The 10,722-nt window shown below is 46.9% G+C and overlaps 2 protein-coding genes across 2 annotated transcripts; both read right to left on the bottom strand.

The window, feature by feature from the left end:
• Positions 1-451: 451 nt before the first annotated feature.
• On the bottom strand, positions 452-3,380 carry LOC109739367 (uncharacterized oxidoreductase At4g09670). The gene is made up of 2 exons (XM_020298460.4): positions 2,563-3,380; positions 452-1,199 (listed from the first exon to the last, which is right to left on the bottom strand). Exons 1-2 carry the CDS (start codon positions 3,178-3,180, stop codon positions 579-581), a joined length of 1,239 nt encoding a protein of 412 aa, XP_020154049.1. The 5' UTR covers positions 3,181-3,380; the 3' UTR covers positions 452-578.
• A 2,295-nt stretch (positions 3,381-5,675) lies between these two features.
• Positions 5,676-9,725, bottom strand: LOC109739366 (transcription factor Pur-alpha 1). The gene is made up of 5 exons (XM_020298459.4): positions 9,261-9,725; positions 9,112-9,159; positions 6,455-6,607; positions 6,133-6,363; positions 5,676-6,048 (listed from the first exon to the last, which is right to left on the bottom strand). Exons 1-5 carry the CDS (start codon positions 9,591-9,593, stop codon positions 5,896-5,898), a joined length of 918 nt encoding a protein of 305 aa, XP_020154048.1. The 5' UTR covers positions 9,594-9,725; the 3' UTR covers positions 5,676-5,895.
• Between the last annotated feature and the right edge of the window lie 997 nt (positions 9,726-10,722).

Genomic DNA, 10,722 nt, shown 5'->3' with positions numbered 1-10,722 from the left:
AGGCGACAGCAGCCGAGCGCGTGGGTGCGTGGTTGCGGCGGGCACCAAGAGCAGCGTGCTACGGCGCTCTAGCTGAGCAGGCGTTTGTGGTGAAGGGAAAGAAGGATTGAAGGGGCAGAGAACAGAGGAGCTGCGGGAACGAACGCTAGTTCGTTCGTCGGAATGGTCGAGAAGACTTGGAAAGAGGAAGGGGATAACAGAAAGGAAAGAGGGCAGTGCGTGGGACCACTAGGACGCGTGGGTAGGGAGCGACCGGCGCAGTTTCGGCCGGTTGACCGGGTACAAACATTACCCTTTATTTTACTCTTGTAATATCACATTGAGGAAACCGGAATCTGAGTGCCATTTTACAGCTTTCTGGGATTATTTCAGTTTGCCAGGTTGACGTAGAAAACACTTTGTAGATCACTCAAAGCATCCATATTCCCCATGTATTTATACACAACAAAAATTCGTAGTAACTCTTACTTGATCATTGCAATATTGTCCTCAATATGACAAGAATCGTTCAAATTATTTCAGTAAATAGATTTATCATGGTGAAGATACAACGTGGGAACACCAGTTATGTGTTGTATTTAGCTGGCAACATCGACGGACTCAAATCCATTGTCAATAGAAGCCTTCACTGCATCCACGACAATCTGTGTCTTTCGGGTGATGCCCGGCCACTTCCCCTCAGGCTTGACACCGGCATCTCTGATGCCCTGCACCAGCCTACAGAACTCCTGGACCATGAGCCCCTCCTGGGGTAGGTCCGTGGTGACAACATGCTTGCTCGGATGTGGATCCCATCCGGTAGAGAGTTCGGCGAAGTTCGTCTTGGAGGCGACGCTGAACGGAGCAGACTTCTCTTCGTACGGGATGACCAAGTCGGTGACATGAATAGTACCGTTGGTGCCGACGACGGTGAGGTCCATGGTCAGGTTGGTAAGGAAAGAACAGTGGAAGGTGGCGACCTTGCCGTCGGCCCAGTAGAGCGATGCGCCGCAAGCAAGGAGCACGCCGGCTTGGTTCTTGACAGGGTGATGGAGAGCAACCACATTCTTGGGCAGCTCATAGTCAACAGCCCACAGGATTCCACGGATGCAGTACCACCCGATGTCACCAAGCACACCCAGGCCATCAAGGTCTGGCTTTACCCGGATGTCATTCTGGAGGAAATCTTCGTTTGCTAGAAAGCTGACCATGGTGTTTATCTGAAGCAGCATAAGAGAGAACAAAAATAGTTATTTACCTTCACAGCTGAACGGTGGCAATTGTATAAGTTTCAAAGTAAGTTGACACCAACGGCTGTGAGGTTATGTCAGGAAATAGATCATCACACTGTTAGTTGGGGAACACTTGACGCATACAGAATGGGAATAGATCATCTCATAAACATTCAGAATCCACATATGTGCTATAGGTTCCAGAGTTTAGGTATTAACAGGCAGCAATTTGAATGTGATGTATCCATTGTCTTCTCTATCCCGGACCCAACTCATACATGAGAGGTTTTAGTCACTGTGAGACAAAGTTAACCTCAGTTTCACCTTTTAATGCCAGTTTCAACATTTCCAGCAGTATCACCATGCTAATCCGAACCCAAAGCTGTAGACCATTGTCAAGCTGTTGTATCCTGCTTAGTAATGCTTTCAGTTTTTCTTTTCATTTTCATGTCTTGGGGTAGTGTGCGGTGTGCACTGACATTTTGTCTTCTTTCTTCTTCCTTTGGAGTGTGAGCAACCGAGCGTCGAATTATATGGTGATTTATGTAGTCATTATAGTGTTCACTGTTGTTTAAGAACATTACCTCCTGTGGTGGATGATGAACTCTACCTTTGTATCAGGTCGCAAGTTATATGGTTTCATTAGTGTAAGAACATCATGCAGCCATCATGGACACACGACATTAGTACTTTGTAATGATATGTTGCCCCCCAAGTCATATTCTGGCACAGTTTTTGAAACTATTCCTTTTCAGATTGTTCAAAGTTCAAAATCATCTCACAACCCAGTATGGAGTAGCAGAGTTCAAGCATTTCAACAAGTTTTTTTTTATTGGTTGGTACGAAAAGGCAACTAGGCTACTAGCGCCCGTGCTGGATACAACGACAAATCGCAACTAGCTTGGGTACCGAGTTCACTAGGGAATCTTTTGACGCTTAGAATTAATTATGTGTTTGGATGGTTAGGAGGGTAATTGTACTTCCAGCATATCAGGAATCAAACCACATGTTTAACATATGTGTGTCTCATAAAGATGGAATATTTTTTTGGAGGCGATGTTTTCATCAAGAGAGAGGTGGTAGCATTTTGATGTGTGATAAGTTATTAAGTGGTATCCATCTATGGTACAACAAATACGTCATGGGTTGCATCGACAATTAAATATTTTTGTACCACAAGAAAGCACAATTATAACTTACATCCACGAAATGGGGACTGGGATGGGATTAATAAAAGCGTGCAACATGATTCGAAGGACCCCATATGCTACGTCAAGATCCTAAAGAAAACTGGATTCAAAAGAAATTGATGACAGTTTCAACATAATAATGTGGTGTTTCGAGCACTTACAAATCTGACGTCTCCGATTGTGTCCTGATCGGCGACGAGCTGACGCATCTTGGCAGTGCGGGGGTGGTGCATCCACATGGTGGAGTCCATGAACTGGACGCCGTTGGCCTCGCAGGCGGCGAGGATGGGCTCGAGGTCGGCGGCGCAGGGCGCGGTGGGCTTCTCGAGGAGCAGGTGCTTGCCCCGCTCGGCGGCGGCGGTCGCCCACTTGACGTGGAGGCTGGTGGGGAGCGGCATGTAGACGGCGTCGACGTCCGGGTCGTCGAGGAGCGCCTCGTAGGAGCCGTGGATGCGCGTGCCGCTCCGAAGGCCGTTGTCGGCGGCGAAGAGGCGCGCCTTGCCCTCGGAGCGGCTGGCGACGGCGGCCACGTCGGCGGCGGGGACGAGCAGCATTGAGCGCGCGACCTTGCGCGCGATGGAGCCGCAGCCCATGATGCCCAGGCGCACCGGGCGCGGCTCCTCCGGCGCGGCGGCGGACGACACGGCGAGCGGCGCGTCGGGGCCCGATCTGCAGGCCCGCATTTGGAGCGAGGATCGACGCGATTTGAGGAACGTTTTGGGGTGGTTGGACGACAAGGCACCGGTACAGTTTGCTGCTGCGGCGAGGACCATCTCCATTGTTGAGCCGAATCAAAGACTGGCAGGCTCTTCTAGATCCAACGCAAAATTTAAGTAGTCGAGAGTATAGAGCCTGTGGAGTGGAAGTGGAGCCCCCCGCCGTCGATTAAAAAACTGAAGCCACTCACAACCCAGCGCACGCTCGCTCATCGTCTCGCTCACCCACGTACCCACGAGCAACGGCTCTTCCACGCCCATGGCAGCTTCTCTCTCGCCTCCATTTGTATAACAAAATTATTCAGCTCGACTCCCCCGTGCTCGGGAGCCCATCTCTGCTCCTCCAGGCGCAGCGGGCCACAACAGAGGCGGGGTCGGAGCTAAACTTCCGCCTCTCTTTGAAAGAACCGTTTTCGGAAGCCCTGACTTTTCTTGGGTTGCATTTTCCAAAGTTATCTAGAAAAATGGCACTAGATAAACTGTAAAATTTGGCACCATGTAAAAATGTTAATCGAGTAAGAAATTGGTACTCCCTCTGTAAAGTAATATAAGATCACTTAAAATGGATATTCAATTCGGTGTCCAAACTCATCTGCATCCGATGAATAGTAAATTCACAAAAATACTAAAAAAACTGAATTTTTTTAGGTGGAAGTTGGTCCAGTGCGTGATGTTCGTGTCAAATTTCAGCTTGTTCGGACATCTAAGAAGCTCATGGGAAAAAAGATAAAATGAGTCAAAACAGTAAACTTTGTAGATGCTCTTGAGGTGTGTGGATGTGCAGAGTTTGTATCTCTCGTCCGATGAAACAATAAACTCCATACACGTCATGATACAAACTACTTTTGCGCATCCAACACGAGTTTGTATCTCTCGTCTTGTTCTCCCTCGCAGAAATGATGCCCGTCCATGTGGAGGACATTTTTATAGTCGTGGCGTCACGGGATGCTCTTGCCTTCTCTCACTTGTTTCCCATGACTTGCAGGTTGTCCTTTGCCACAATGGCACTTCCATTCTCGACGACAATATCGTCCTCTTCATCGTCCAACCCAATTGATTGGTGGGAGTTTAAGCCATCATTTCTCTTCTTGCCGGCCTTGAGATCGATCACAAGTTGTGCCCACTTTGGCACTCCATTCAATATGATCCAACAATGGCTAAAAGCAAACAACTTCTTTTCCGTTTTGTGATACAAAGTGGCCGCCACCGCTGCCTAGCAAACAATATATGTATGAGCACGAGAATGCAAACACAGAAAGCATATGCCAATGATGACAAGATAAAGCAATTGAGCTTACGTGAGTTGCCACTTTTGTACCACTTTGAGGGTGTTTGGTCACTTGTGAGTAGTAGGCGACATACATGTTCACTTCCCCTTGAATGATGCCCCATCGATGTTGGAGAGATGCCAATTGCGGTTGGTCACGATAGGATGCGACTCCACATTTTCTTTTTGATCATGATACTCCTTCCAAATCTTCTCCCAATACTTGTTTCCTTTTTGCTCGATGCAGCATATTGGATCCATTGTTGTGGCCAACCAAACTTTAACCAACAAGATGTCCTCAAAAGTTGAGAATGTCGGACCTCTTGCTTTCGCCTTCTTTCCCTTCTTCTTCTTGTTAGGATTGGGATCGGATGTTGTCCCAACTGCAAATGCGGTGCCCCCCAATTTGTACTCCATTTGGGTCGGACCTTGATTGTCATTGATCATGTCCGACAGGAACACCTCCTAAATGATCATGTCCGGCAGTGACAACTGCTCGTCCATGTCCGCTTCTCCCTGCGACGCCGCGCTACTTCCCTCTCTCACTGCTGGCGTCGCCGCATCTTCCAGGCGATGTTCTCCGGCTTGCACGATGAAGCCGAGGACAGGACGCCGACGGATGAGGCGGACGCAGTCTCTGGACGATATCTAGGACAGCGGATCGGGACCGATGATGAGGATGGGGAGCAAGGGTGGCGGACAGCGAGGGCTCGGATGCGCGAAAGGTAGGAGGGGGCGGGAGGAGGAGGAATGCCTTGTGGATTTGATGCAAATTATGGTGGGGTAGGATTGTCAGGACCGACGGGGCAGACGCCCCCGAGGGTCGCATGGGCCGTCCGTCCGGACGTTTGACGCGGGTTTGAGACGCTCAACTGTAGATGCTCTTATAGACTCAAAATTTGTCTTTAGTGAGAGCTACTGAAATGTTCAAACTCCACGAAATTTGACACAGATTTCACACACATGAGCATCTAGCATCACAAAAAAAATTAAATTTTGTGAATATTTTTACCATTTTAGATGAATTTACTGTTCACCTCAAGGGCAGGAGATGCGCCAAAACGCACTCTTATATTACTTTACGGAGGAAGTAACTTCCCTGATATAACATCATTCTGCAGTAGAATCTTGACCTTGGTTAACTGCCTAAGAAACATCGAACTCAGAATATTTCAAAACGCAAACGGATGAAAGTGAAAGATAACAATTTGCGGAGGCCTGCGATTTATACCACAGAACACAAGCAATCCTACTCCTCAAACTAACTCCGCCTCACGCAGTAACCAACATATACCACCCACGAACATTATACTGCTTATTATTCCTCAACAGAAAAGGTCCCAAGCAAATCAATCCTCGCCACGGAATTCAGAAGAAAGAAAAAACTAAACATCAAACATTATTATCCCCATCAGATGAATTAATACTGCGTGATCTACGCAACCACACACCACATCACTTACACAAATCCTAGAGGCATAACAGCAGTAAGTGCCACAAGGTCGAGCTAATCATCTCTGGCTGGGCTCGACAGTGCGCACGTTCGCGCCCGTCATTCCTTCAAGTCTGTCCTTCATTATATCTACAAAGTGTCCCACCATCTCATGGAACTGCTTCAAACCAGAAAGCGGCAAGATTATCGACGAACGATCAGCTCCAGCGACCTGAATCAAGCAAGAAAATAATGAGATCTTACTCTGGTACAGGGGTAGAGTTATCAGTATCACAAGTGATAAACAATATGATACCTCGGAAATCCTCAAATAATGGCCCCTGTTGTTGCTGCCCAGGTCAAAGAAAAACCTTTTCTGATCTGCCCTTATCACCTTAGACAGCCCCATGCCACTAAATTCTTCAATAGGAGGCCCATCAACATCTACCTCGGGTACAGATGCAGATTGGCTGCCATGCCCAGCTATAAATCCAGCACCAACATCGTCAGAAAGGCCAGGAAGGCGCTCTGGAGGTTCCAGGTGTTGCTGAAAAATAAAATATCAGAAAATTTAATAACAATATCATTGGAGCCTAAGGGGCCCATAAATAAGCGAGAAACAGGTAATTTTGCTATACCTGACTTGGATGATTTGGAAGAACGTAGAGTCGGGAAGCTTCGTCATTGATTTCTAACAGTACATTCCTAAATGCTTCCCAACCTTCTTCGCCAGAGCTACCAGCCGGAACAATTATCGTGCTACGGTTTCTATTGACAGATGCCTCCGAAACCTGAAGAGAATTGTGTTAACAGGTGAATATTGTAATCATGTCAAGACAAATACATACACTACCCCATGTAATTAAGAAGCAAAGAGAAAGCATGTACTGTAGAAGCAAAGATAAACAGTGGTTCACCCCGCGGATCCATGATCATGTGCGATTACTGGTTTCTATCCACAGTATCCACTTTGAAACAAATGTTACAGCATATTCCCTCATCCACAAGATGTTTGCTGAGACATGTGATGGAACTGAAACCTACTGCACTCTTGTTTGTGTTAAAGGAAAGTTTAATTTCACTGGAGAGGCCGAAATAACTAGGCTGCTAATACTCTATTAAAATCCCTTTTTGCAGTTAAAACCTCAACATGCCCCAAAAATAAATCACTACGAGAATAAAAAAGATAGGAAGATGTTGGAATCATTTAGGAGAATGAAAAAAAAACTCTGGCAATTAACATAAAGAAAAATAGAATATAACTAAATAAAATATTCACAGAACGAGACCTGTTCGGAGCCATTTAGGAGAAAGTTCAGGTAACTGAATAATGTCGAGGTCATATTTTTATTAACACAATATAAGTCAATAAAGCAACATGAAATAATTTACTACTCCCTCCGTTCCTAAATACTCCCTCCGTTCGGAATTACTTGTCGCAGAAATGGATGTATCTAGACATATTTTAGTTCTAGATACATCCATTTTCAAGACAAGTAATTCTGAACGGAGGGAGTATAAGTCTTTCTAGAGATTTCAATATGGACTACATACGAATGTATATAGACGTGGTTTAGAGTGCAGATTCACTCATTTTTCTCCGTATGTAGTCCATATTGAAATCTCTAAAAAGGACTTATATTTGGAAACGGAGGGACTAGATAATATGATCAGTCATAAATTAGAGACTTTATATGAAGCACACACAAGACTATTTAATGCACTATAAGGGCCTGTGTGATGTTAAGTCCTCAGTTTTCTGCCAGTATATCCCCTTTCCTCTTGCTTTTAGTATCCTCTGTAGTTATATGAGTTCAGGCTTTGGCAACCTCAAAATCGATTTGCAATATGAAACTATCAATGGATATCTTCGGTTGCTCAAACATACCATTGCAATCGAGGACCACAATTAAGACACAACAACAAATACATTCAGGGTACTAACTCATAGTTTTCAGTAACATCACCAAACAAATCCAGAAGATTCCGATAAAGGGACAAACAACCTGAGAAACAACCAATTTCCTATTAAACCAACCTAGTACTCCCTCCGTTTCTTTTTAGTCTGCATATAAAATTTGTCAGAAGTCAAACTTCGTAAAGTTTGAACGACTTTATAGCAAAAAATATCAACATTGACAATACGAAATCAATATCATTAGATGCATCATGAAAATAATTTTCATACCATATAGCTTCAATATTGTAAATGTTCATATTTTTTATTATAAATTTGGTCAAACTTTGTGTAGTTTGACTTCAAACAAATCTTATACGTGGATGGAGTAAAAAGAAACGGATGGAGTATTATTAAGGACAAAGAGTCAGTAGCATGCCAAAATTGGTACTTTTCAAAACGCTATTCAGATCGAATATTTCCTCCATGGTTGTCTGAACATTGACATTTATTTTCTGTTTATCTTTGGAACCACAAGTGCTCCACAACGGATAACTTTACAACAAAACCGAACGCAAGTTCAACACGCAAGAAAGTACAATTCAGTATCAAGACTATATAATCTCATCGAGTACAGAAAAAACTGAAGGACATACAAAGATGAGGGAAAATCAACATACTAAAACACAGTAGTAGAAAGAAATACAATTTCCAACATAACACAGGCAATAACCAGGTTAAGTATCTAATTAGCATAAACACAACCCAGACTAGCTTGCATCCTCTTCCTTTTCCACAGAAGATTCAAGACCAATTCTATGAACAAGTTAAGTGCCAATAATGGTCTGCACAGTAGAATATTGTCATGAACAGACAGCAGGGGTGCTATTTTTGCTTAGATGTTACCAGCTTCATACCAAATAGATTGCAAGACAGACAGTAAAGGTGAAACTAACAGATTAAGGGAAGCCAAAATCTGAGAAAACACAGCTACTAACTAAAGGGGAAGATTCCCTTTTGGTCCTCCAACCTTTGGGTTCAAAGCCCAAAGCAGCCTCTTAATTTGGAGTCTGGTCAGAGAAGATCTCTGTCTCTGACAAGTAGGTGTAGGTCCATGCTCCGCATACAACTTGATAGACTTCTTCTATCATCATTTAAATCAATATATGCCATTTTAGGAAACGGACCTTTTTGACATAGGAAAAGAACGAGTCGAGTTTTAATGGACCAGGAGAGGAAGACGAAAACGCTACCTTTCCCTTACTAAATCCACACACCTATTTCCCGTTTTAGCTAAACAGTTGAGCTTCTCAAGAATGGATTTCCCATATATGAATTGGGAAATTCTACCACACCAAATTTGACAAAACTAGAAATTCCACAGGAACGTTGCGTCACCTTAAGGTAGCGGCCTCTCTTGTTCTCCCCAATATCGAAGTAGAACACCTGCACAGCGCAACGAACAGAGCGCCAACGGAAAATTTAGCAACGGCGAGAGCGAAACCAGCGAGGGTTGGATAAATTAACCGTGGAGAGGGCGAGCGGACCTTGGTGTCGAGGCGTAGCTCCTTGCTGAAGACGTCGCGCTCGTCGGTGCGGATGTAATAGTCGAAGAGGTCGAGGAACCAGGCGACGCCGGCGATGGGCACGATGATGGTGGAGCGCGTGGTGGACGTCTTCTCGGAGATCTTGAGGTACCTCCCCCGCGGGTTCTCCTTCAGATCGAAGTAGAAGAGCTTGTGCTCGAACTGCAGCGTTTTGCTGACGAGCTCCACGTCGCTCCCGCCGCCCCCGCCGCCGACGCCGACGGGTCCCACCATGCCTCCCACCCCGCCGCCTACGGGCCCCATGCCTCCTCCGACGCCTCCGCCGCCGTCCATGACCGCCGCCGCCGCCGCCCGAGCTAGGGTTTAGGCTCTGTCGAGATTAGGGTTTGGGTTTAAACGAAGTCGAGTCGAGTAGGGGATGTGAGGTCGAGAATTGGGATAGATCTCGAGCGGGTTTACCCCTGCAAAGGCGGGGCGACCTTTTTCTCGGCCTCTTAAAGTCACCGACGCGTGGGTCCCGCGCTCACGGGGGCCCCGGCTATCGGTGGGAAGGGTGGGGTGTTGGTGGGCGGGGTGGTCGTTTTGGCGGTTGGGGCCGCCCGTGTGGTTTACCTGCAGATGCTGACCGCGTGCTCGTGGCGTGGTGACTTGTGATTGGCCGCCCGGTTTTGTACGGCGGGTCTTGGTGTCGAAAGGGCAACTCCAATAATGTCACATCACTGTCTGCGAGCCTATCCCGCCACATTATCAGTGTCCTACTCGAAGGAGAAACAACGATGAGAGGGACGGCCGCAAATCCCATTCGGAGAGGGACCTTTCTAAAAAGCCCTGAAATAGGTGCATGGCTAAGAGCATCTTCAACCGTTGGCCTCTCAGGGGCGCCTAAAATCGCCGTCTGGGGTGAGCCGGCACAAAAAAACGGCCTGGGGCGAGTTGGTCCCCAGCCGCCGGCCCATGGCCGCCCCAGACGCGTCTAAAATTTTTCAAAAAAAAAACTTTAGCGAAGTTCGGCTAAACACGTCTAAATTTCGGCAAACTTTGGCATATATTAGACATGTTCGCGGCTTATACATAGCAAATATATCTAAAAAAGAACTTGCTGAACGCGGAGTAGTCGCCGTCGTCGCCGCCATCCTCACCGTCGTCGTCATCGTCGGCCTTCTCCTCCTTGACGCGGTCGTCCCTGGTGGACCCCTGCCCGGCGTCGCCATGGCGGACTGGTGGCGGCGGTGGTGCGTCGTCGTCGTCACTGTCGTCGAGGACGACGACTCCTCCTTCGTCGTGGCCCCGGTGGCGCTGCTCGAAGCACCGCAGGGCGACGCACTGACGCTCCCTCTCCATCTTAAGGGAGTCCTTGCACGCTCATTCCAGGGCCGCGTCGTCGTCGAGCTCCACGTCGCCGTGTTCCGTCTTCACGGCGGGGAGACCCGGCTCCGTTTTCACCGGCGTGAGCCCCGGCTCC

Source organism: Aegilops tauschii, chromosome 3 (genome assembly GCF_002575655.3).
Source record: "Aegilops tauschii subsp. strangulata cultivar AL8/78 chromosome 3, Aet v6.0, whole genome shotgun sequence".
In the NCBI taxonomy this organism is placed as follows: domain Eukaryota; kingdom Viridiplantae; phylum Streptophyta; class Magnoliopsida; order Poales; family Poaceae; genus Aegilops; species Aegilops tauschii.
Note: the sequence above shows the minus strand (reverse complement) of the source record. Positions and strands in the feature narration are given on the sequence as shown.

Excerpts from the sequence above, each read along its gene's own strand:
- LOC109739367 (XM_020298460.4), bottom strand. The coding sequence starts at position 3,180 with ATGGAGATGGTCCTCGCCGCAGCAGCAAACTGTACCGGTGCCTTGTCG. Across the intron at positions 1,200-2,562 it reads CAATCGGAGACGTCAGATTT|ATAAACACCATGGTCAGCTT; the intron begins GTAAGTGCTCGA and ends ATGCTGCTTCAG.
- LOC109739366 (XM_020298459.4), bottom strand. The coding sequence starts at position 9,593 with ATGGACGGCGGCGGAGGCGTCGGAGGAGGCATGGGGCCCGTAGGCGGC. Across the intron at positions 6,608-9,111 it reads AGAGAGGCCGCTACCTTAAG|GTTTCGGAGGCATCTGTCAA; the intron begins GTGACGCAACGT and ends AATTCTCTTCAG. Across the intron at positions 6,364-6,454 it reads TTCCAAATCATCCAAGTCAG|CAACACCTGGAACCTCCAGA; the intron begins GTATAGCAAAAT and ends TTTATTTTTCAG.